This window comes from Phacochoerus africanus, chromosome 16 (assembly GCF_016906955.1).
Source record: "Phacochoerus africanus isolate WHEZ1 chromosome 16, ROS_Pafr_v1, whole genome shotgun sequence".
NCBI classification, from domain to species: domain Eukaryota; kingdom Metazoa; phylum Chordata; class Mammalia; order Artiodactyla; family Suidae; genus Phacochoerus; species Phacochoerus africanus.
In genome coordinates this window covers 33,620,503-33,646,915 of record NC_062559.1, presented here as the reverse complement: position 1 = coordinate 33,646,915, position 26,413 = coordinate 33,620,503, and the positions used below count along the sequence as shown (strand labels likewise).

General features: G+C 39.4%; 1 protein-coding gene across 2 annotated transcripts in view; it reads right to left on the bottom strand.

The window, feature by feature from the left end:
* DOCK4 (dedicator of cytokinesis 4) overlaps positions 1 to 26,413 on the bottom strand; it is a 469,573-nt gene that overhangs the window by 224,611 nt on the left and 218,549 nt on the right. For both annotated transcript variants that reach the window (XM_047763518.1, XM_047763519.1), the window contains exons 8-9: positions 24,968 to 25,119; positions 170 to 251 (exon numbers count right to left, since the gene is read on the bottom strand). In XM_047763518.1, the coding sequence (XP_047619474.1) occupies positions 170 to 251; positions 24,968 to 25,119 (234 nt within the window). The remainder of the gene's footprint in view (positions 1 to 169; positions 252 to 24,967; positions 25,120 to 26,413) is intronic.

Below are 26,413 nucleotides of genomic sequence, written 5' to 3'. Positions count from 1 at the left end.
ACTGTGCACGGTGGCATTCAGTTTTCTGGGCACTACTATAATCTGTGTGGTATTTACAGGGTTGAAGCAAATTCACTATGTTCTCTCACACTCATTTATTTATTTGCCTTAAATAAGAGAAAGGGCTTAAGGAAGAATCTGCCCCCTGGAGAAAACAAGATCCACTTACCACAAAGAGAGAGCAATGTCGTTCTGGTTTATCTGGGGCTTTGGGAAGCCCGTTTCTATTTAGCCTCAAGAAAAATCTCTCACTACAAGAGAAAAAAAGTTTAATATTTTGAAAATTACTTAATAGTTGGACTCATCACTTTTCTAGCTGCTCTTCATCCTAAGCGCTAAGCTCAAAACTTATTAGGTCCCTCCTATGTGGGAAAAGAATCTGAAAAAGAATAGATATGTGTCCATGTGTAACTGAATCACTTTGCTGTACAGCAGAAATTAACACAACATTGTAAATCAACTACTTCTCAAAAATTTTTTAAAAAGAATAAAAATAATAAAATAAAATAAAATGCAAAAAAAATCCTTCTTAGGTCTTTCATTTGACAACAAAACTGCAGATGTAAACTAGGACAGTAAATATTTGCTTCACTTCTGACAAAATTAGCAAAGAAGTAGGTGCAAAAGCAGAAAACTTAAATATACGTGCAAACAAAAAATTAACTTTCAAAGAATAGCTTTCCATATCAGTGATATCGCTGCCATTATTTTTAAAAGTGGAAACAAATACACTAAAAAACATGTTTTGTGTATTTATGCCTAAGATGATTTTTTTTCATGTTTTATGTCATAGTATTTAATTAACATCATAGGAGGATATCATTCTGAGTGGTAACCATCCATTTAGAAGGCTTAGTATTTCATGATCTTATAAACCTGTAACAAGAAGAGACACCAAGAAATGAAACTTGAATTTTCTTTGGTCCACAAACAGAAGACTTGTCACACTGCCCAGAGAACTTGCATTTGAAGATACAGTGACACCCAGATTTAATGCAAACACAAATAATGCTATTGATGAGAGTCACTAATTCAAGTCAATAAATATTTGAGGACACCATTTAGATTCAAGGTAATGTGTTACACTAATTATGTTTAAAAAAATGAGCATCAACCCCTCCCCTCAATTAATCTACCAGCTACCCTGAGCTTTGGGTGCCCATGACAGAATCAAAGGTGACGGCCTCAGGCAGAGAACATACAACCAACATCCAAAGAACGTGAAATGAGGACATCGGGTGGCCTTGGTCAGTGTAGCTTCAGCCTAGGGAATAAGCAGGGAAAAGGAGGCTGAGAACCTTCCAAGTTTCCATGCTTATTCGTCACTTTGTTCCTGCCATAAATAATGGCACTGTCATCCAAAATCTCCCTTCTCTCCTACAGGGAGAAAAATGAGAACCATAATCAGATCTCTGAGGAAGCATATGGATTTGAATTTATAGCTGTCTTGGAATGTTTTTATTCTCTTTTGCCATCTAAATCTAGATAGATATAGTTAACAGATCCAACCACCTGGCTTATCTTGTCCTTTTCTTTTCCGGACCTCACCTCTCGCAGGAGAAAGGGCAACCAAATACACATTTCTATGGGGTCACTTCCATACCTATTACCTAGGTCTTACTCCCACAAAGCAGGGGCTGATGAGATCTGAAGGAAGAGAATATCAACGGCTGTAAGAATTCTCAAATGAAAAATATAGAGTTCCCAAATGACAGAATTCTGAAGGAGAGGCTGGGTATGACAGTCCACGTGAGGATGCAGAGTGCCATTCACTGTAATTGAAGGAAGAGGACTGCAAGCTGTCTTCAAAGTGGAAGAACACTCACTCTGATTTCAAATTTAAGATGTGCTCAAAGGCAATGTGCAAAAATCCACCTTGGGATAAATGAATTACGCTTTTAAATAATCATATTACAGAGTGATACTATTTTTTTTTGAGAATTCACTATTTCTTTTTTTTTTTTTTTCTTTCTGCTAAGGACTTCATGTGGATTAACTCCTTTTACCCTACCATGCCCTTAGGAAGTTGGTATTATTATTATACCCATTTTACAGCTGGGAAAACTGAGAAATAGTAAATGGTTTTGCCTGAGGGACACACAGAGCCGGGGTGTGGCTGAGTAGGAATTCTATGCCACATATACTTTAAAACCCTGGTACTTCATGTGAATGTTCCAAATTAAATTCTTTTTCTGCCTCATAGAATAAGAAATATTGAGATAATACTGAGACAAGGGAGAAGTCATTCATCTGCCTGAGAGAACTACTGACTCAGTCAAGCCTGGTCCCAGGAGGTCAGGAAACTCTGCCCACACCCTTCCTGGGCTAAGAGGAATGGAAGAAGTGGGAAGCTTGATTTAGCAGCTTTTGAAGAAAAATGACTTTGGAAGTAAACTGTTTACCTAAACTAACGCAAACCTCCAGAAAGATTTCAGTATTTGGTTCTAGATAGTCAAACACCAGAGCTTTAAGACCAGGATTTGGTTTTGCTTCTTGGTCGTCAGCCACCTACAAAAATAAAATGTTCATTGATTATATTCTGGCTCTCAACACAAGCAGTGTGAGCATCTTCCTCTCTCCAGATTATGGATGGCATGCTCTTCCTTTATATTTTCGAGGTGCACTTATTCCCATGAAAACATGGGAAACAAATTTCACTTTATCTTCTGACAGGTCAGTGAAAATGATAAATAACAATGATATCAATACACAAAAGTCAACAAGGCATTCTAGATACTGAGACCTTGACTCTAGTACTGATATATAATATTTTTCCATATTCACATATTTCATCAATATTCTGGAAAATAAAATTTCCCTAAAGTATTCCACTTCAGAGATTCCTTTTGCTCCGCCACTATTTTAATTTCACTAGTCTAGACAGAATCCTGATTATGCAAGTCTTATATTATATCACATCCTGTTTCAGAAAGAATATCAATACATACTAAGCCCTATCCTTTAGCTTAAGCATGCCTGAAGGGGGAGATGAAAATATACTGAAGATGAGCACTACAGAAAAATAAGTCATAAGCAATTTTTTTTAAAGCCTCTTTTAAAAGGAAAACAAACCTTTTGTGGCCAATTTAATAAAATCTTTTTTTATTCATTTGGTGACAAGTTGTTGGTATACAAATTTAATCAATTTCTCTTAGCTTTGGTGATGCAGCAACCACTTAGGCAGCAAATGGTTTCAGAGGAGGGAAAAAAAGAACTATTGCAACATGTTTCTGAATCTTTGGATTACAAATAAACATCTACCTACATGCTCACAGACCTTTGGTGAATGCCAAAATGTTGCCTTCCAGACCAGTTGAAAAAAACAACAAATCAATAGACATTTCACTATGACACATCTTCTAAAGTTCTCTTGTAAACTTCTATGACCACACACAAAGGTATTTTCAACTCTCTATTGTAAGCCAAAGAGCAGTGACTTAAAAACAGAACTAATTTTTGTGAATTTTAAGAGTGTTCTGTTCAGTTGCATATAAATCAATGAAGTTAGAACACACCCTCACACCATGTACAAAAATAAATTCAAAATGGCTTAAAGACTTAAATATGAGACAAGATACCATAAAACTCCTAGAAGAGAATATGGGCAAAACATCCTCTGACATAAATCATATCAATGTTTTCTTAGGTCAGTCTCCCAAGGTAGGAGAAATAAAAGCAAAATAAACAAATGAAATTCAATCCAACTTATAAGCTTTTGCCTAGCAAAGGAAACCATAAACAAAATGAGAGGACAGCCCATGGAATGGGAGAAAAGATACGAAAACAATGCAACTGACAAGGGATTAATGTCCAAAATATACAAAGAGCTCCTACAACTCAATAACAGAAAAACAAATGACCCAATCAAAAAATGGGCAGAAGACTTAAATGGACATTTCTCTGAAGAAGACATACACATGGCCAACAGGTATATAATAAGACACTCGATATTGCTAATTATTAGAGAAGTACAAGTCAAAATTACAATGAGGTATCACCTCATACCTGTCAGAACAGCCATCATTAACAAGTCAACAAATAACAAACACTGGAGAGGGTGTGAAGAAAAGGAAACCCTCCTACGTTATTAGTTGGAATGTAAATTGCTACCACCACCATGGAGAACAGTATGGAAGCTCCTTCCAAAACTAAAAATAGAACTACTATTTGATCCAGCAGTCCTACTCCTAGGCATATATCTGAGAAAAGCATAATTCAAAAAGATACATGCACCCCAGTGTTCACTGTGGCACTCTTTACAACAGTCAAGACATGGAAGCGACCCAAATACCCGTCAACAGATGAATGGATAAAGAAGATGCAATATATATATACACAATGGAATACCACTCAGCTGTTAAAGAAAAAAAAAAAGAGAGAGAGAGAGAGAGAGAATGCTATTTACAGCAACATGGATGGACCTAGAGATTATCATACTGAGTGAAGTAAGTAAGAAAGAGAAAGACAAATATTATGATACTACTTATATGTGGAATCTAAAATATGACACAAATGAACTCATTTATGAAACAGAAACAGACTCGTGGACAAAGAAAACAAACTTATGGTTACTAAAGGGAAAGGGGGAAGGAATAAATTAGGAGTTTGGGATTAGAAGATACAACTACCCATATACATAAAACAGATAAACAAGGTCCTACCATATAACACAGGACGGTATAGTCAATATCCTGTAATGAGCCATATGTATTATTGAATCACTTTGCTTATACCAGAAATTAACACAAGTTGTAAATCAACTATACTTCAATTTAAAAAATTACCCTTGGGAGTTCCCATCATGGCTCAGCAGAAACGAATCTGACTGGCATCCATGAGGATGCAGGTTCGATCCCTGGCCTTGCTCAGTGGGTTATGGATCTAGCTCTGCCATGAGCTGTGATGTAGGTCACAGACGGGACTCAGATCCCATGTTGCTATGGCTACAGGCTGGCAGCTACAGCTCTGATTCACCCCTAGCCTGGGAACCTCCATATGTCATGGGTGCGGCCCTAAAAAGACAAAAGACAAAAAAAAATATTCTTTGCACACCCTGTAAAAAAAAAATAAAAAATGTCTACCGCAAGATGTGCATACCTCTAGGACATCATGTACACTTTTTTCCTCATTATAAGAGGTTTATTCCTACTACATTGTAAATAGAGTACCAGCCCATGACCATTAACCTTCACATCCTCAGTTGCTAGCCAATGATTTGGTACTTTCTTAGTGTTTAAAGACTGAATAAATACAGAATCTTAGGAAAATATACAATAATACAATAAAATACAAATTTGGGGGGAACTGACTTTTCCTCTCTCCTCCATATCTCCTTTACTTTACAGTAGGGAAATGTATGAAAGTCTCCAGAGACCTTTCGGTCAATGGTGTCCCACCATCAGATATGAGAGTCACCTAATTAACTTCCTGGTCCCTCCAGATTGTATATCTAACACTGTCCCCCATGCACATTCTATGTCTTTATTATATTAAACATATAGTAATAGAAAAATCTAGTGACATATATGGTTTCAAATGAGATTATTACCTCCTTTTTCATGACCAAAGAATGAATAAGCAAATAGAACACTTTTAGAAACACTGAGAAATGAGAACTGATATTATTACCAGCAGAGAAATCATCTGACTTCCCCTTATATTGCTGTGTCCTCCCAGAGGAAATTTCACTGCCAGAGAAATTTAGTATCCACCTGAATTCCATGTGTGAGCCATTACAAATCATTCTATTATAAATTGACAACAGCAGATTCTTTCTTTGAAAATAAAAAAATAAAGAATCACAATTACTTATTATTTATAGCCTGCCTTCTTCTAACATGGATTTGAGAAAAACACAATAATAAAATAGGCGTGCATAAGCATCCCCAGAGGGCCCCTGGGGAAAACCAGTACAAGTCAAAATACACCCTGTGCTGGGCACTGTGATATAAGCTTTACATAGATTTTCTCATTTAATTTGCACAACCACCGTATAAGAGCCCCACCCCCAACCCCATTTTGCACATGAGAAAGCTGAGACTTGACGATATTAGGTAAGATGGCCAAAGTTGTATGATTAGGCAAGGATGGAGCCAGGAAGTTAATTTCGAGGGTCTTAAGCCGAAATCTCAGCGCTTAACCACAATCCAGTGCTGTCTTTAAGAGAACAGAATACCTCAAAATGACTGTGAACCAAGGGTTTTTATTATGAATATTTTCAATAAACAAACAAAAACGCATGAAGCTGTAAATGGTAACAAAGCTACAAACATAACTCTGCTTAGAGAGTTTATGTCTGTGAACCTGCTCAGCAGCACTGGTGACCTTATGATGTACTCAAAACAACCTCTGATAATAAAAGGTGCACTTCAATAGCACTTTTTTTTTTGCTTTTTTTTAGGGCTGCACCCGCAACATATGGAAGTCCCCAGGCTAGGGGTAGAATCGGAGCCACAGCTGCCAGCCTACAGCACAGCAACACGGGATCCAAGCTGCGTCTGCAATCTACACCACAGCTCATGGCAATGCTGGCTCCCCCACCCAGTGAGTGAGGCAAGGGATGGAACCTGTGTCCTCATGGATATTAGTCAGATTCGTTTCCACTGCACCACCATGGGAACTCCTCAACAGTAAGTTTGATAGAAAAATTCTAACCACGGGAGTTCCCATCGTGGCACAGTGGTTAACGAATCCGACTAGGAACCATGAGGTTGCGGGTTTGGTCCCTGCCCTTGCTCAGTGGGTTAATGACCTGGCATTGTCGTGAGCTGTGGTATGGTGTAGGTTGCAGATGCGGCTCGGATCCCACGTTGCTGTGGCTCCGATTAGACCCCTAGCCTGGGAACCTCCGTATGCCGCAAGAAGCGGCCCAAAGAAATAGCAAAAAGACAAAAAAAAGAAAAGAAAAGAAAAGAAAAGTTCTAACCAGTGATGCAAATAAAGTGGGAGGCACAGTAGGGGTCTGAAGACCCTAAAGGCTTCTCTTCCCCTTCTCAGCAGGATAGGGTGCTCCTATCGCCCCCCACTCCCCATCGTAACACTCGGAAGCAGCTGTTGATCTCTAGCAAAGTCCCTACCCTGGGCAGATGTGGGAGGGTCCTCCCAGCCTTCTGAGTGATCACATCAAGTGGCTCTCCCATACGGTATTCCTAGACAATCATTTGCCTTCCAAGAGCAACGTCGCTGAAGTTAGGAAGGACCAATGCCAAGGACATGTTTGTATTTCTCTACATGGACTCATGTTTACCAACTCTACAGCCTCCTCTCATGAGAAGCAAAACTGCCTTCTCAGTATACGTGAAAGTGACACCATGTGTACTTTATCCATAAATACATGCGGGTAGTATGTTGGGTGGAAGTCTGATTAATCTACAAAAAGAAATTACAAAGAATACTTCCAAAATTATTTTGAACAGTTAAGTCCTTGAAATAAATTTATGTTCTCCCAAAGTGACCGTAACAGAAGAGAGAAAACACTTAGATGGCTGTGTTGTGGTAAACTAATCAGAAAATGAACTGTCCAGTTCTTTCACACTCATACCTTATAAAACAGCTGTACCCCCAAATACTCCACGTGGCATCTGTGAAAAAGCCAAGCCCCTTGTCTTCACTGGAACTATGCTGTGTGTGAGGACAATTACTATCTCTCCCACACTGGGGAGCAGGACAGGGAGATGCACCAGGAGCTAAGGAGCAAACGGCAGGAGGAAGATACTGGGAGGAGAAGAGTGAGAAGAGGTAGGACAAGGGTTCAGATGTGCAGACTCTAGGGCCTGCGGCCAAAAGGGTGAATACATGGTGATCGCGAAGCTGCTATGTCCCTGCTCCTCCTGTATTTTCTCAAATGCTTTCCTTTTTTTTCCAAGATTTTTATTTTTTCTATTATACCTGATTTACAATGTTCTGTCAATTTCTGCTGTACAGCAAAGTGACCCAGTCTTACATTCTTTTTCTCACATTATCCTCCATCATGTTCCATCGTGAGTGACTAGATCTAGTTCCCTGTGCTATACAACAGGATCAAGTGTTTTCTGAATGACTAACAGTGAAACAGTTTGTGCCAGGAACTGTTCACTGTGTTCTTCCCTAGAATCAGTGGCAAAGAAGAATTCAAAATGGGAAGGCTCAAGGAGAATTCTAAAGTGTCAGAGTAACGTCCCCTAGAGCTGGTGCTACTGCAGACCAGGCAAGATAAAAATACTCTGGGGAAGTGGGTGGAAGGTATGCTGGCTGCCCTGTGGTGCCTGCTGGACCAAGAGTTTTGGTGCTCACCATGGCACAGACGAAGGAATTCTCACCCAAGATATCTCCTAGTGGTGGGTATGCATGGCATTCTCCTAGGGAGCTGTATAAAGCCAGGCCCTAGCCTGGAGATGCTGACTTTCTAATTTTTTTTTTTTTTTTTTTTTTTTGCTTTATAGGGCTGCACCCATGGCATATGGAAGTTCCCAGGCTAGGGGTCGAATCAGAGCTGTAGCCGCCAGCCTAATCCACAGTCACAGCAACATGGGATCCAAGCCACATCTGAGACCTATATCACAGCTCACAGCAATGCCGGATCGCCAACCCACTGAGCAAGACCAGGGATTGAACCCACATCCTCATGGATACTAGTCGGATTAGTTTCTGCTGTGCCATGACAGGAACTCCTGACTTTCTAATTTCAAGACTAAAGCAACATGAGAGTCATGAGCTCTTCTGATTAAAGGGAAATCAAACAAGAAGAATCCTTGACACCAGGGGTTCTGATAGAGTTTACCTAAAGAACAGACAGACTTTGACTTTTCTTTTTTGATATTAATTGCCCAAGCCCAGATTCACTTTACAAATATTTGAGTTTGAAGGACTAAGTGACCAATTAATGTGACGGCTTTGTTAGAACAGTAAGGGATTTCGCCTTAGTTGGATGATAAAATGGGAGATAATTTTTTAAACTATAGTCTGTTGCCAATGTTGAACATCAAGTTGATTCTTTCTTACTATTTACGGTGACCTAAAACCACTTCAAGCAGAGCCTATTCTGCAACCTACACCACAGCTCATGGCAACATCAGATCCTTAACCCACTGAACGAGACCAGGGATAGAAACCACATCCTCACAGATACTAGATACTAGACGGGCTTGTTACCGCTGAGCCATAATGGGAACTCCCCATTGTGGGAATGGGAATGAATTTTTTAGAGAATGAAGCTAACTGAATCAGAACGCTTTATGGGAAGGTAAAGGTGAAAGAAAAAGGAGTACTATGCTTTTTAAATAAGGGATGTACATGAAATTTGATTGGATTAAGAAGATGTGGTGTATATATAAACAATGGAATACTACTCGGCCAGAAAAAGGACAAAATAATGCGATTTACAGCAACATGGATGGAACTAGAGACTCTCACCCCGAGTGCAGTCAGTCAGAAAGAGAAAGACAAATACCACACGACATCACTTATATCTGGAATCTAATATACAGCACATATGAACCTTTCCACAGAAAAGAAAATTATGGACTTGGAGAATAGACTCGTGGTTGCCTAGGGGGAGGAGGACGGAGTGGGATGGATGGGGTGCTTGGGATTAATAGATGCAGACTATTGTTTTTAGAATGGATTAACAATGAGATCCTGCTGTGTAGCACTGGGAACTCTGTCCAGTCACTTATGATGAAGCACGATAATGTGAGAAAAAAGAAAGTATATATGTATGTGAAACTGGGTCACCATGCTGTACAGCAGAAAATTGACAGAACACTGTAAACCAGCTATAATGGGGAAAAAAATCATTATATGTATAAAAAAATAAGGGATGTACAGATCACTTGCTGACTGATGATGAATTAAAAGATTTGGATCAACTGTTCACCTGAGAAAAAGAATAATGAGTACAAAGAGTATAGTAAAGACTCTAAGTTCTAAAGGCTTGAGATTCTAAAAGTCCCTTGCTGAATTCAAGTAAAATCCTTAGAAACAGCTAAACTGTTTAACTGAGCTGCTCAGGAAAATAGTTGCTTGGGTCTATCTCTAGAGAACTCATTAAGAATTTCACTAGAAAACAAGTTTCTTACAGAAGTAACTAAAAGTAGGTAATGACAGAATCTGGTCAAAGGAATCAGGGACTGTGAAATAAGAATGTTTATGGGCAGAATATCTTCTGCCTATCCTTCTTGGAATTTTCATAATTTGATTATGGTAAATACTAAATCTTTGACATTTCATGAGGTAGGAATTGCTCTGATTTACATGTGGTAATGATTCTGACCTTTCTAACGATGCCTCTGTGTTAGGAAAGTATCTATAATAAAGAATCTTGAAAGTAAAGCAAACCTGAGCTCTTTATAATTACTCTGGGTTGAAGCATGGAGTTCTTTTCAAAGGCAAAGAAACCTTAATGAAAATGGAATAAATAGTAAAAACCCAAGTAATTCGAGCCCTGCAAGAACAGAGTGTCTTTCCTACATTTATTGTCTCAAAAAATGTTCTGTTTTAACCCCAAGGAGCTTGGGGTTAATAGATGCAAACTACTGCTTTTGGAATGGATAAGCAATGAGATCCTGCTGTGTAGCACTGGGAACTATGTCTAGTCACTTATGATGGAGCATGATAATATGAGAAAAAGGAATGTATACATGCATGTGTAACTGGGTCACCATGCTGTACAGTAGGGAAAAAAAATGTATTGGGGAAATAACAATAAAAAAAGAAAGAAAATTTAGAAACATTCTGTTTTTAAAATGAAATAAGCGAAAATCAAATATCCCTTCCAACAGCTTACTGACACTGATAGATTCTTCATGTTCATTATAACTTTAAAAGATGAAAACTTATGGTTACCATAGGGAAAAGGGTGAGGGGTAAATTAGGAGTATGGGATTAACAAATACACACCACTATACATAAAATAAACAACAAGGATTTACTGTATAGCACAGGAACCACGTGCAATATCTTGTAATAACCTATAATGGAAAATAATCTGAAAAATGACAGATATGTATTTGAATATATACGTATATAGATGAATAACTGAATCACCTTGCTGTACAGTTGAAACTAACACAAACTGTGAATCAGGAGTTCCCGTCGTGGTTCAGTGGTTAATGAATCCGACTAGGAAACATGAGATTGTGGGTTTGATCCCTGGCCTTGCTCAGTGGGTTAAGGATTCGGCGTTGCCGTGAGCTGTGGTGTAGGTTGCAGAGGCGGCTCAGATCCCGCATTGCTGTGGCTCTGGTGTAGGCCAGCAGGTACAGCTCCAGTTGGACCCCTAGCCTGGGAACCTCCATATGCCACGGGAAGTGGCCCTAGAAAAGGCAAAAAGACAAAATGACAAAAAGACAAAAACAAAAACACAAAAAACAAACTGCGAATCAACTATACTGCGATTAAAAAATAAAAAGTATCTAAATCATTATTATTTATTAACTAGATGATATATGCAATTGTACTTTCTAAAGGTCAAAAGCTTTTTTTTCCCCCCTAACAAGGGAGCTACAAAGCCTCTACACTGATATGTAAAGGTTCGTGTGTATGAGGACAGGTACACTGTTTGCTATAGCGGTCTATACCTTTCCTAAGTTTGGAAATGCACTTTAGGCACTGAAAAATTTAGGCAGCATCACTTTAGACACCACAAGTATTTTTGGTGAAATAAAAACATCATATTAGTTACCATACAAAGAGATGGTATTGTAGAAACTTTAGCCTTTAAATATATTTCTTGCCTTACAACTTAACAGTATTTTGAACATCAAGAGAATATAAGTTCTAGGAAAGTAAGACCCTTTTATTTTTTATTCACTGACCTGTCCCCGTGCCCAGATCAGTGCCTGGCCCAGGGATGGGGAGTATAACGGTTTGCTGAAAGAATGAAGACCAGTAATTTAACAGCAATCGTGTAAAATCCAAAATGCACAATGGAAATAAAAAGACGCAGCCTCTGTTTAAATTCCAATCATAGATCTCTACATGGAATTACTTAAAAGAAGCTGCTACACAGGCCTTTCTCAGCTTACAATGAGGTTATATCTTGAGGAGCCTCCATCAGCTGAAAACATCACAGCTTAGCCTAGCCTGCCTTAAACGTGCTCAGAACATTTACATTAGCCTGTGGTTGAGCAAATCACATAACTCAGAGCCTGTTTTATAACAAAGTGTTAAATTATCTCCTGTAATTGGTTGAACACTGTGCTGAAAGTGAAAACAGAACGGTGGTGTGGGTACTGAATGGTTTTAAGCGTTACACGTTGTTCACTCTTGTGATCACGGGGCCAACCGAGAGCTGCAACCACTCAGCTTGAGGAGTGTTTTGGCTTGCCCAGGAAAAGACCAAAATGCAAAATTCAAAGCACAGTATCCACTGAATGTATACGACTTTCACAACACTGTAAAGTCAAAAAATCATAAAGTGAAACCGCTGTAAGTCAGGGACGGTCTACGCACCTGTTCATCAGCCACTTTCCCTCCTTTTTTATTTATTTATTTTAAAGCCAGATAGATTCTGCAAATGATGCTTCCCTAGAGATATGTCTGAGAGTACAGTTCTGATTAACATGGGGAAACATGAAACAAATCCATCAACATTTCTGATGCACTCAACCTTGAGTTCTCTCTCTTATTAATAAGCGCATCCCCACCGGAGCAGAAAGGAGACAGCAAAAATTAAGACAATAATGACATGATCTTTTAATACGCTGCCTCAACAACAGCGAAAGTCTTGTAAACTGCCTTTAACTGCATCAGTGCCCCGCCTGTGTAGGGCCCTCTGCAAGCTGCTGGGAACATAAAGATAACAAGAGGGTAAAGCCTTATCTTCAGAAAAGGAACCAAGGAGGACCATATCATGAATAATTCCTTTGTCGATGTTGCATCACCTCACAACACAAATGGCAGTGAATACCAAAGAAGTCCTTGCAAGGCGGGTTGCTATGTGTGAGCATAATTTAACTGGTAGGGAATTCAGGAAAACTAAATTAATCTGAAGTCCCTATAAACAGAGACACTGGGCAGAGGAGAAAAGACAGGGTCAACCAGATACCTGGGGAAGAACACCAATCAAGTCAACTTTTAAAACACAGGAATAGGGATGGAAAGCCCTTCTGATCTCATTCTAAAACTCTGCACTGTTTAAGTACAAGAAGACAAGTTGGCTGCCTAAGTGCTTGGAGCTAAAGGGGATGAGAAAGCTAGCGCTGAATCCATTCATGAGTTTTCGGTTTTGTGCCACTTTGAAGTTCCATCCACTTTTTATTATAATATTGGAGTGATTTGTGAATGCAGAAATAATTGGAATTGTGTGGCTCTTAAAATGCTACAGAGAAAAAAACAGGAGATCACTTCTACGCTGGGTATTCTCGGCATGCATCAAATTACGTGTTTGCTTCTTTTGTTTTAATTTAGATCCTTTTCCCGGTCCACTTGTTAGAATCTCTCCTATTAACACCACCACATCTCTAAAGCAATTGTTTTGTTGTCTGTGACAGAAAGGGGAGCAAACCACAAAATCTGATGCACTCTGAAGTGACAACAATCTCACTTTTTGTGCACCTGCTGAAAGAATTAAATGATGGAAAAAAAAGGAGAGTGAAAAGCACTCATGCCTTAAAACATGAGGCCTGAGGGAAGGTCACTGTGGGTCAGTGATGTACAGACACCCACAGCGCAATCTGTGCCAGCGCGTCTAGACACAGCAGGAAGTGCTCTGGGCCATATGGAATGGATGATATTGCCACATTCCAAGGAAGATCTCTGAGAGCCTTCTTCTCCTATATCTGTTCTCAAATAGAGTCGTGTTCCCGGCACGCATGGCCAGTCCAACTTTCCCCTCTCTATTATTGCTTTCCTTTGGAGAGGATACAATTTTGACTTAATTTTAACACCTAAAAATATAAAAAGAGATCTATGCCAACGATCTTTCTATGTTCAAAACAACAAATGCTCCTAATTTATGTAAATACGGAGATGCTGAACTTGTGTGATCACACGATAATAAGCTGTAAATGAGGTATGAAATGAGAAATTCTGGAGCTGTGCTCAGAGCATTTAAAAAATCATATGTGCTCTCTTAACGGTGTTATGGACTGGAATATATATGCAAGACTATTACCATCTTTTCCAAGAGTGGACTAAATAATGATTCTCTCCAACAGCCCCCTTCTGTAAGGTCTTGAAAAAAATTCCCTGGTAACTCAGTCTTTTCCAAAGAAGCCTGAGGTCTTTAATTTCCTCTTAAAAATGAAAGGCTACGAGATCATGTCAGCCTCTAAAGAGACCAATTGGAAGCTATGGTTGTGATTTCTTTAATTTTCCTCCTCATTATGCTAGAGTCTCCGTCTTCTTGGCTATTTTCCAAAGGCGAGGTGTTAGGCGCCAACTCTACCACCTGACCCCTCTTTCCTGAGCACACCTGAGCACACACTTGGATGCCAGGATTCAGCACCACTTGGGGCGCTCCCTGCACTTAGAAATTTTGGTACTTGTCCCTAACTCACTTCCCATCACATTTTTGACCCAAGGCTGCTGACCTTGTTCCTGGAACTCACCTTCAGCCCTGAACTCCCTCTCCTTCTCTCTTTTATCCTCCAACAGCAGCTCATTTTGTTTCTCCACTTTCCTTAAAAAAGACCAAAGCTACAAACCCAGCTCCTCTTTTCCGTTTCAACATGTTACATCCGTTTCACCACCCTCTCTCCCTCCCATGATAGGAGGAGAAGTGACCTTCCTCTTTCTCAAAATAGATTTCTGCACATGTGTCCGAGATCCCTTCTGCCACGTGCTGCAAGAGGCACTTTTTGGTGTCCAGCAGGGTCTCCTGCTGCTGGAACACAACTGTCACTGCTGCGCCCTGTGTGAATGAGTGAGAAATGAACAAAGGAGTGGTTCGAGGTAACATGCCATGTATGTAACTCTAGAATTTCCTTGCCTTCGGCATGATGAAGCTTTATTTTTTGTTGTTAAAATATTTTTTTTGTTTTTTGTCTTTTTGCCTTTTCTAGGGCCGCTCCTGCGGCATATGGAGGTTCCCAGGCTAGGGGTCCAATCGGAGCTATAGCCACCGGCCTATGCCAGAGCCACAGCAACCCTGGGATCCGAGCTGCATCTGCGACCTACACCATAGCTCACAGCAACGCTGGATCGTTAACCCACTGAGCAAGGCCAGGGATCGAACCTGTAACTTCATGGTTCCTAGTCGGATTCGTTAACCGCTGAGCCACGACGGGAACTCCTAAAATAATTTTTTAATTTTAGTTGATTTACAATACTGTGTTAATTTCTGCTGTGCAACAAAGTGATTCAGCTATAAATAGATAAACATTCTTTTCATCGTCTTTTCCACTGCGGTTTATCACAGGATATTGACTATATAGTTCCCTGTGCTGTATGCAGTAGGACCTTGTTGTTTAGGACAAACCTGTATTAATTCAGTTTCTGGGAAGCTGGTCCTTTATACAGACATAGGATTTTGGTTAAGCATACAAGGTATTCCTTTTCACGGAATATTAATCTTCCAAAAGTTGCCTGTTTTTGGAGTTCCTGTTGTGGCTCAGCAGAAACGAATCTGACTAGCATTCATGAGGACCCGGGTTTGATCTCTGGCCTCATGCAGTGGATTAAAGTATCCGGTATTGCCATGAGCTGTGGTGTAGGTCATAGACACGGCTCGGATATGGTGTTGCGACAGCTGTGGTATAGGCTGGCGGCTGCAGCTCCGGTTTGATCCTTAGACTGGGAAACTCCATATAGCGTGGATGTGGTCCTAAAAAAGACAAAAAAAAAAGTTACCTATGTTTTAAAATGTATGTCAAAACTTATGCTTTAAAGACAATATTATTATAATGTGTGTTATAAGAATACCGAATGTCCTAGACCTTCAGAAAACATTAAGTTCTTCCAAATACATTATCAAAAATATTATTGTCAGTTCATATAAAATCATGAATATTATTTGAGGCAGAATGGAATCTAAGCCATGCATGGGGCTAGTAACTAGTCCAGATTAATAAACTAGTCTTCTTTTAAGAAATTGGAGGGGGAAAAAGCCTGCCCTTATTTCTTTATTCTCCCATGCATAAAACATTATTGATTTTGAATCAGATAATTCATTAACCATACACACTACATGCTAAAATTTGAACCAGGAACTCATACACCTATCACAGGGAATTCACAACCATATAATTCGGTTAGCATGCTCCATTGATCCCTTTGTTTTTTGTTTTATTTTATGTTGAAGTATTTTAAAGCAAATCCTATCCCTGAGGCCATTCCACCTGTTTACCAGCAAGTCTCTCTAAATCTTACGTAACACATACCTAACAAATTAATAATAATTTCCTAGAATAATGATTTCTTTAAGAATTTAAGACCAAACACCCCATATCATTTCTAGTTATGCCAAAATACATTTCCTGTCTTTTTTTCAAATCATCATCATTATAGCTGATAATTACTGACCAGTGTCAAGCATTAGACTAAGGTGTATATGCATTATCTCATGTAATCCTCAAATAATCCCATGAACACAGTACTACTATTATCCTCATTTAGCAGATAAATTACAGACAAAAGAGAAATGAATTAACTTGCCCAGGCTGATGTAGCTAATGAATGGCAAAGGCGGCCCCTTGGACACCAGTGCCTGGCCACTCACATACTTACAAAGTGGCACCTGTACGAGACACAACAAGGTATGTGCCTTGAGGATGGAGAAAAATTTGGATATATTTCCTAGTCTAGAACGAAATATTTGCTAAAAAATCAATACTTCACCAATAATATTCACTACTTTCTATTAATGACAGATGTGGGATATACTGAAAAGAAGGTAATTTTAGGCGGTATAAAATTAAAAATGAAACATTTAATGAAAATGGATAATTTAACTGTGTGATGGTGGAAAAAATACATAACTTCAGGAAAGTATGTGCATAATGCACCAGCAAGAATGTCAACTTTATCTAAATTTAATTACCATGAAAAGACTTTTGTATTTAATCACCAGGGATGATGAGGCCAGGGATCGAACCCACATCCTAATGGAGACCACGCCGGGTTCTTAACCCACTGAGCCGCAATAGGAGCTCCTCCATTGCAGATTGACATATATCGATACAAGAAAGATAAAGAAACATGCATCCATAACTGCACAACCTATAAAAAGCATAAACACTGTGGCTATTTCTATCACCAAAGAGTGCAACATCCAATTTTCAATGCAAGCTGAAAGAAACATTTGTAGCACATGATGCTTAACCACAGGCAGACCTCATTTTATTGTGCTTCACTTTATTGCACTTCACAGATCCTGCATTTTTTACAAATTGAAGGTCTGTGGCAACCCTGTGTCGGGTAAGTCTATCCGCACCACTTTCCCAACCGCATTTGCTCATCTCATGCTTCTGGGACACATTTGGGTAATTCTCTCAATATATCAAACCTTTTTATTGTTATTATATTTGTCATGGTGGCCCGTGCCCAGTGATCTTTAATGTAACTATTGTAATTTTATTGGGGCATCTCGAACCATGCCTGTATAAGATGGGTGTTCTGACTGCTTATTGCCCATTTCTCTCCCTCTCCTAGCGCCTCCCTGTTCTCTGAGACACAACAGCACTGAAATTAGGCCAATGAAAGGAAGACCAGCATGTGTACCACTTTAAATCAAAAGCGAGACATGATTTAGTTTAGTGAGGAAGGCACGTGGAAAGCTGCTAGAGGTTGAAAGCTGGGCTTCTCGTACCAAACAATTAGCCAAGTCGTAAATGCAAAGGAAAAGAAGAAAATTAAAAGTGCTGCTCCAGTGACCACATGAATGGTAAGAGCTCAACAGCCTTATTGCTGACAGTGGTCTGGATAGAAGGTCACACCAGTCACAACATTCTCTTAAGCCAAAGCCGGATCCAAAGCAAGGCCCTAGCTCTTCAGATCTGTGAAGGCTGAGACAGGTGAGGAAGCTGCAGAAGACTTGTTTGAAGCCGGCGGGAGGTTGGCTCATAGGGTCAAGGACAGAAACCATTTCCGTTAACATTAAAGTGCAAGGTGAAGCCGCTAGTGCGAATGCAGAAGCTGCAGCAAGCTGTCCAGAAGATCTGGTTAAGATAATCCATGAATATGACTAACCTCAACAACAGATCTTCAGTGTAGATGAATAAGCCTTATACTGGAAGAAGATGCCACATAGGATTTTCATAGCTCAAGAGGACAAGTCAATGCCTGGCTTTAAAACTCAAAGTTCGGGGCTAACACACTTGGTGACTTTAAGTTGAAGCCAATGCTCAGTTACTATTCTGAAAATTCTGGGACCTTTAAGAATAATGCTAAATCTAACTATGCCTGTGCTCTACATAGGGAGCAATAAAGCCTAGATGACAGCACATCTGTTTACTACATGGTTTCCTAAATATTTCAAGGCCACTGTTGAGAACGACTGCTCTGGGAAAAAAGATTCCTTTAAAAATATCACCGCTCACTGACAATGCACTGGGTCACTCAAGCACTCTGATGGAGATGTATCACCAGATTAATGTTGTCATCATGCGTTTTAACACAACATCCTTTCTTCAGCCCATGGATCACAGAGTCATTTTGACTTTCAGGTCTTATTACTTAAGAAATACATCTTGTAAGCTGCCACAGATAGTGATTCCTCAGGCAGCTCTGGGCAAAGTCAATTGAAAATCTTCTGGAAAGGATTCATCATTCTAGATGCTGTGAAGAACATCTGCGATTCATGGGAAGAGGACCAAATAACATTAACAGAAGTTGGGAAGAAGTTGAGTCCAACCCTCATGGATGACTTTGAGAAGTTCAAGACTTCGGCAGAGGACATAATTGCAGACATGGTGGAAAGAGTAAGAGAACTAGAATTAGAAGCGGAGCCTGAATTGCTGTAATCTCACGATAAAACTTGAAAGGATGAGCAGTGAAAGTGGTTTCTTGAGATGAAATCTACTCCTGGTGACAATGCTGTGGAGATGGTTGAAATGACAACAAATGATCTAGAATATTATATAAATTTAGTGAATTAGGAAAGGTTTCAAAGGGTTGACTCCAATTCTGAAAGAACTTCTACTGGAGTAAAATGCTCTCAAATGGCATTGCATGCTACAGAGAGATCATTCATCAAAAAAAAAAAAAACAGTCAACAAAGGCAGCAAACTTCATTGCTGTCTTAGTTTAATCAATTGTCACAACTACAACAGCCTTCAGCAACTAATACCCTGATCAGTCAGCAGCCACCGACATTGAAGGAAGACACTCCACCAGCAAAAAACAGATGAAGGTTCAGGAGTTCCCGTCGTGGTGCAGTGGCTGACGAGTCCAACTAGGAAACCATGAGGTTGCGGGTTCGGTCCCTGCCCTTGCTCAGTGGGTTAACGATCCGGCGTTGCCGTGAGCTGTGGTGTAGGTTGCAGATGCGGCTCGGATCCCGCGTTGCTGTGGCTCTGGCGTAGGCCAGTGGCTACAGCTCCGATTGGATCCCTAGCCTGGGAACCTCCATATGCCGTGGGATCGGCCCAAAGAAATAGCAAAGAGACAAAAAAAAAAACCAAAAACCAAAAAACAAAAAAAACAGATGAAGGTTCAGACGATGGATGGTATTTTTAGCAATAAAAATGTTTTTTATTAAAATATGCATATTGTTTTTAATACTATTTTATTGCACACTTAATAGACTATAGTATAGTACAAGCATAACTTTTATAGGTATTGGGAAACCAAAAAAATTAGGCGACTTGAGTTATTGGGATACTCTGTTTTAGTTGTCTGGAACTAAATCTGTAACATCAGCAAGGTAACCGAGGTTCGATTTCTTTATGTGCCCCTCCCCCCATATTCCCAATTCTATACCCAGTTTATACACATCCACACTCTTCCCTTTCTCCCTTTCTCTTGGCCCATGGCTGATCTTCTCACCTACAATACCAAGCCTGTTTGCTAATTCCTCCTAAGGGACTTTGATCCAGCAATGACTTCCCCTTTCCTCTGAGTAGAGCCTCTCCCACATTCCTGGATCCTTCCTGTCAATTTCACAAGCTCAAGTCTCCTCCATTGCAGTTTCTTAAAACAAACAAAAAAAAACCCACCTCTCAACAGACCCCTTCCTTCACACTGGTGAGTAAAAAATCGGTTGAGGGGAAAAACGAGAATACTATAAATACTGAAGTTTGTTGAGAATGGGTATAGAAAAGTGATTCAGAGTCCTGATGCCTGATCAGACTGCATGTTAAAATACAGCTCCACTACATGCCAGCTATGTGACATTGGGCAAGTTACTAATCTCTCTGTGTTTCAGTTTTCCCACCTATAACAAATGGGCATATAGTCAGCTTTTCATATCTGTAGGTTCGGCATCCACAGATTCAACCAACTGCAAATAAAAAATATTTGCAAAAAAAAAAAAATCCATAAAGTTCTGAAAAGCAAAACTGGAATTTGCAACATGCCAGCAACTATTTACACTGCATTTACAGTGTGTTATTGTAAGTAATCTAGAGATGATGAAAAGTATATGGGGGGATGTGCAGAGGTGATAGGCAAATGATATACCCTTTTATATAAGGGACTTGAGTATCCATGGATTTTGATATCTGAGGAGGGTCCCAGAACCAATCCCCAACAGATACTGAGGGAAGCAATATAAATAGTACCCATCTCATAGGGTTGTTTCAAGGGAAAATAAGTTAATATTTTTTAAAGAGCTTAAGAACATTGTCGGGCATATGGTAAGCACTATGTAAGTATTAGTTAAATGAACTGGATAGAACTGAATTAAAATAAAATTCAGATGCTACCTAGGGAAACGATGCCCTGACTTTTCTAGCTACACTCTTACAGACTAGGGAAATAAATTTTCAACTAGGCAGATGCTCTCTAAAAACACTGTATTCATACAGAACTTAATTTGAAAAAATTTTTTAAGTAATATATTATCTTTAATGGTGAGAAATCAATGCCACATGCCAAAGACTGCAAAACTCACTCAAATAAATATAAGTACATTATTTTTGCTAATAGTTGAGTCCAATGTAGCTGTACCTGCCAGGGGCTCTGTCTAGGCAGGTGCTGTTACACAGGAAAACTGGAAAAGAAGTATGTTAGCAAGAAGCTGTCAGAATATGCCTGAATCTTTCCAGTAGAGTAAGAGATGTCTGCAACATGCATCAGAGGCTTAATATCCTAGGTCACCTTCAGGCTGAAACTGTTCTGAGGCAAAATTAATGGGCTTTCTAAGTATCGCCCAGTGTCAACGACAAACTGTTTTAAGTTTTTGTCAAAAAACATACCCTTCCTGGTGCTGAGAAAATGCCATGTGTTTCATTGTTCCACCAAGTGAACTGAAAGGGGATAATTGTCATGCGCTGCTCCTTTCTCACTTGACATCTCCAAGCACTGAGGCTTGGCTTTTTGATTGATGGCACATAGGAAGAGTCGATGCTATTTTGCTATTCTTAAAGTATCCTGAGAAGAACTCAATTTGGAAAACCCATTTCTACGGCATAGAATATCTGAGGCCCTATATTAGTTGCAGTGTTGTCGTTATCAATAATTTATAACAACTTATTATTAGGGCTATCCATCTTTGAAGCTCTCACTCTGGTCAATAAAATTCTGCTTAGGGATGGAAATAGGCAGACACATACTGAAGCCCTGGTGGAGGAATGTGGCTGAGGCCATGGGGTGGGGTCTAGAGGGCAGGCTACTGAGCTAGACTGCTGCCCTGCCACTCTGCTCTGCCTCTCTTGCCAGTTTGGTAAGCTTGGGTAAGTTCCCTAACTGTTCTGTATCTTGCTTCCTCACTTAGACAATCAATGCTGATAATATATTGAGAGCATTTAGAACAAAGTCTGGCAGATGGTTAGTGCTCAACAAAATGCTGGCTGTTTCCTTCTTAGAGGACAGAAATTAAATGAAAAAGTCCTGACGAGTTATCTGCCTTGTGAGAGGGGTAAACATCTACCCTTCCTCATCAAACCTCTAGTGGCTTTGTCTGCCTTGGCCCCTCCACCTGTACTCAGACAAGGTAAAATAGTCTGTGGTTAATGGACAGGGCCCCATCATAAAGATGACCCTGAGATTGTATTTTACTTGTTGTGAATTACAACATGAAAGATCCCCTTTAACAACAAACGCATTCCCTGAACTCTACCATCTTTTGTCTACTACATTTCATTGTTTGGATTGGACTTTGAATTCTGAAAAAGAAAAAAAAAATCCAAATGCTACAGTGTCTTCAACAAATAAATTAACATGGAATTTAAGAGAGAGATGGAAGCGGAAAGGATAACTGAAAAGTGACTTGCAAAACTTATCAACCATGCAATGGATGCGATTTCTTTGGATCTTGTAAATTACAAATTCCTTACATGGAATCTGTAAAACAATACCCATCAATCGATTGTAGAAATCTGAATACTGACTAGAAATGGGTATTTGATGATGTTAAGAGAATGTTTATTTTGGGGGTGGTAATTTCTCCTTTTTTGAGAGCTAGGTACATCTCCAAATATTTACATATGAAAATTCGATCTCAAGGATTTGCCTCCAAATAAGCAGGGGTGAAGAGGAAGACTGGAAAGGGACATGGTTAAAGCAAGAGCAGCCCAGAGTGGATCACTGCTGTCATTGGTGGAGGGTCCATGAGGCTTCATGATACTCTTCTACTTTTTTATATGTCTGATATTTTCTAAAATAAGTTTAAAAAAGAAATATGAATTGATTTCTAAAGACACATCTCACACTGCATTCATTGGGGGGCATAAAGAGAAACACAACTATGCCCCAAAGATCTTATCTTCCATTTATAATACCTTTTTCTGAGGAGAGGCAAAGACTTTACATCCATTAACCATGCCCAGAGCAGTGAAGGAAGCAAGACTTGTCATTGGTTTCAAGCTTGATTTCGCCAGACCGCATTCTGTGCGGGTGTGTGTGTCACAGAGGGATACGGAGACAGGCGGGAGAGGGAAGAGGAGGGGAAAGGGAGAGAGAGGAGGGTGTAAAAATGAGAGGGGAAGCGGGGGAGACAGGTACAAGCCAGGTCACGTCACAGCAGGAAAAAGGCCCAGCTCCTGGCCACCACCTAAGGACCACACAGAAAATATTTTGGGGATTCTGCATCCAGGTCATCTTCCTACTTTCATCAAGTAAATAGGGATAATAGAAAGGGAACTCTGTTGATCAAAACCTAAAAGAACATTTTAGAAAATATGAAAATGTTTATCACAAGACAAAACTGAAAGACAAACTGATGTTAATCCTACATGGATGCAATTTCAACATCAGTGGCAAAGGGGTATGAATATTCATCAAAAATGTTAGCTGAATAGGAAGTAGCAAAAGAGTGACCTGGTTTCTCCCTTTTATGTTTCATATACTTTGTTAAATATTTTAGAGACCATACATTACACAGACTATGTTATGAAGATTTTGGTTAGGAATTCCTGTCTCATGGCTCAGTGGAACCAAACCTCATTAGTAACCATGAGGATGCGGGTTCTATCCCTGCCCTCGCTCAGTGGGTTAAGCATCCGGCATTGCCATGAGCTGTGGTGTAGGTCACAGATGCAGCTCAGATCCTGCATTGCTGTGGCTATGGTGCAGGCTGGCAGCTGCAATTCCGATTCAGCCTCTAGCCTGGGAACTTTCATATGCTGCACCTGCACCCTTAAAAACAAACAAACAAAACACTAAACTACCTGGAAACCAAGCTAACACACAATTCAATATGTAAGCAGCTATTCTCTCTAAATAATCTTTCACATTTCTAAAGCCAGTTTCTAAGCTGTAACTTGGATCCTTTATTCATACCTTTACCTTTCCTTTTTAGCAGTGCTGATTTGGAAAGAGGAAAAGGTTTTTTAACTCACTGATTCATTTCCTCCAACAAGTGTATAAAGTAGAGTCTGAAACTGTATTACCATCGTTATTTCCACACCTCATCAATCTGTCCTTGCTGCACAAAAATACCACCTTTAAATTCCATGGACACAGTCCACTGTCAAGAAATAGAAAGTACACTTTCTAGTAGGTAATGAATAACATATAAGTTAATTCACCAAATGTTTTATGGTTATAAATACATTAAAATAAACTTTACACATATTTCCTCAAAAAAGACTTTTTTTTTTTTACCAGAAAAGATATATTCTAGGATTATTTGGTGCTGATAAAACAGTACATGTGGCTCACTGTTGCTGAAAATTGCCAACATTTATTTCAGTAAGTATTATCTTTTAAAGTGTGGTACAGTTGGGTATATAACCTGTGGTCTTTCTAAATTCAAATTTCAAATTTTAAATGTGAAAGACAGTATGCATTGTGCTCAACTTTAAAATTAAAAAAGATTTCAAACCTAAAAGAATCCCACAGAAGGTTGAGACTTTGGGATAACAACCAAAATTCCACTTTAAGTTTTTCCTAAATATCAAAAACTTGCCATTAAAGACTATAACAGTTAGGACTGAGAAGACAAAAATACATGTGAAAACTGTTTTATCATTTTTCAGCTCTGAAACTCTAATGATAAAGTTTCCAAGTATTTAGTTGTCTCTCAATATCATTTGCTGCACACAGGATAAGAATAATGTAACTGTTTCCTGCAAATCTGAAAAGATACAATATATTGACCTTGATAACAAACTTCAGATTTTAGAGATACTATGTCTTCCTTGCATTATCAATACAAAATAACTCAAACAACAGACCTGATATTGATACCATACTTTCATTTAATAATAATTACTAGGGTTCTACAGCCCTTTTGAGTTCTTCAAAAAACTTCTGCATGCATAATCTTATCTAACTTCTGGGGAAACCTCCAGAGGTGAGGCAGCTGGGAAATTCACAGAATTCTAGAGATGAGAAAACTGAGGCTGAAAGAGGACAAGTATACAAGGTCACATATCCTAAAGCTTGCCAGTTGCAAATATTCACCATTTCAACATGAAGCAATACAAACAGTACCTCCACGTGCAGTTACCTGATCGGTCGATTCTCTTTACTATCAAAGAGTGAAAAGATGACTTCGAGCTCCTCTCCCAGGTTAGAACACATGAGGCTCTTCATCTGCACAAAGAGGTGGTGACTGCTGGCCTGCACTGGGGTATCTTTCTTCCGGTGTCGATGCTCCATCTGTATGACACCCCCAAACAAACATCATCAGCATGGTCCAAGAAGATAATGGAACCCCACAAGCTCGTCAGTGATGACAAGATTATGATATCCAGGATGTTTGGGTTTTTTTTTTTTTTTTTTTTTTTTGCTGTGGATTTGGTATCTAGCTGGATGTTAAATTCCAAATTTTCTTCCAACTTCTAAAATAAGAAACTGTGAAGTTTGCGGGCCTTCAAGGAACCCAGCTTCAAGAAGATTTGCTTTTTAATCAGTCACGTTAAAATGATACCAACTCACGGAGTAGATTCAGGCAATACGAAGCTCAAAAGATTCTATTGATCTCTTATTACCACCCAGGGTGACAACAAATTATTTGCCCTCTTAAAAAAAAAAAAAACAGACTAAATTATATCTGATGGTCATTTCATCAATGGCAGCTGAACAATGTGGCTATGACTTCACATTTTTCATACTTAAGCTTTTTTTTAAAGTATACTAGATTGCAGAATTGTGGTAATTTTCTGAGGCAGGCAGTGGCAAATGATATTCAATCACTAGAACAAGAAAATGTTTCTAACTTGTAGTTGAGTTATAGAGAGACCGACTTAAGAATGCCTCAAGGTATCTAAAGATACAAACAGCATCTGTGTCCATTTCTCATGTCTGTCCTTAATTATAGCCAGACTAAGCTGCACTTGAGAGGCAGGACCTGAATTAAGAGTTCTCCCAAGTTGAAAAAGGCAAGAATCACCTAGGGTTCCAGGGGTGAAAAGAACATGGGAATGATCTTTTATTCGACATGTATTTGTTAAGCATCTATTATGTGCCAAGCACCGAGAATGCAATGATGGATTACAAACAGAAATAGCCTATGCCTTCATGCAGCTTATCAACCAGAGGGAGGTGACATCAATAAAACTGTCACAAATACAAATGGAAAGCTGCAACTGGGATGAATGGAGGGAAGGAACCAGATTATCATGAAAGTCTATAAAAGGGGATTTGACTAGTGTCTGGACAGTTGGGGAAGACTTCCTGACAAAGTGACACTTTGGCTGAGAGCGAAAGACTGAGCAGGGATTATCAACCATCTAGCACAGCGCTTCTCAAACCACCTGCAGTGAAGGACCACCTTGCTCTCCCCCCTAACTTACCACAGACTTGTATTTTCATAAAATACAATGAAAAATGTCATGGCAATGTCAACATGTTACAAAGCTTTCTAAACATTCACTTGCCGTTTCTGTACTTGGACCAGTTAGAAACAGTTCATGGTCCAGCTAGTTCTTGGACCACCCTTTGAGCAGAACTG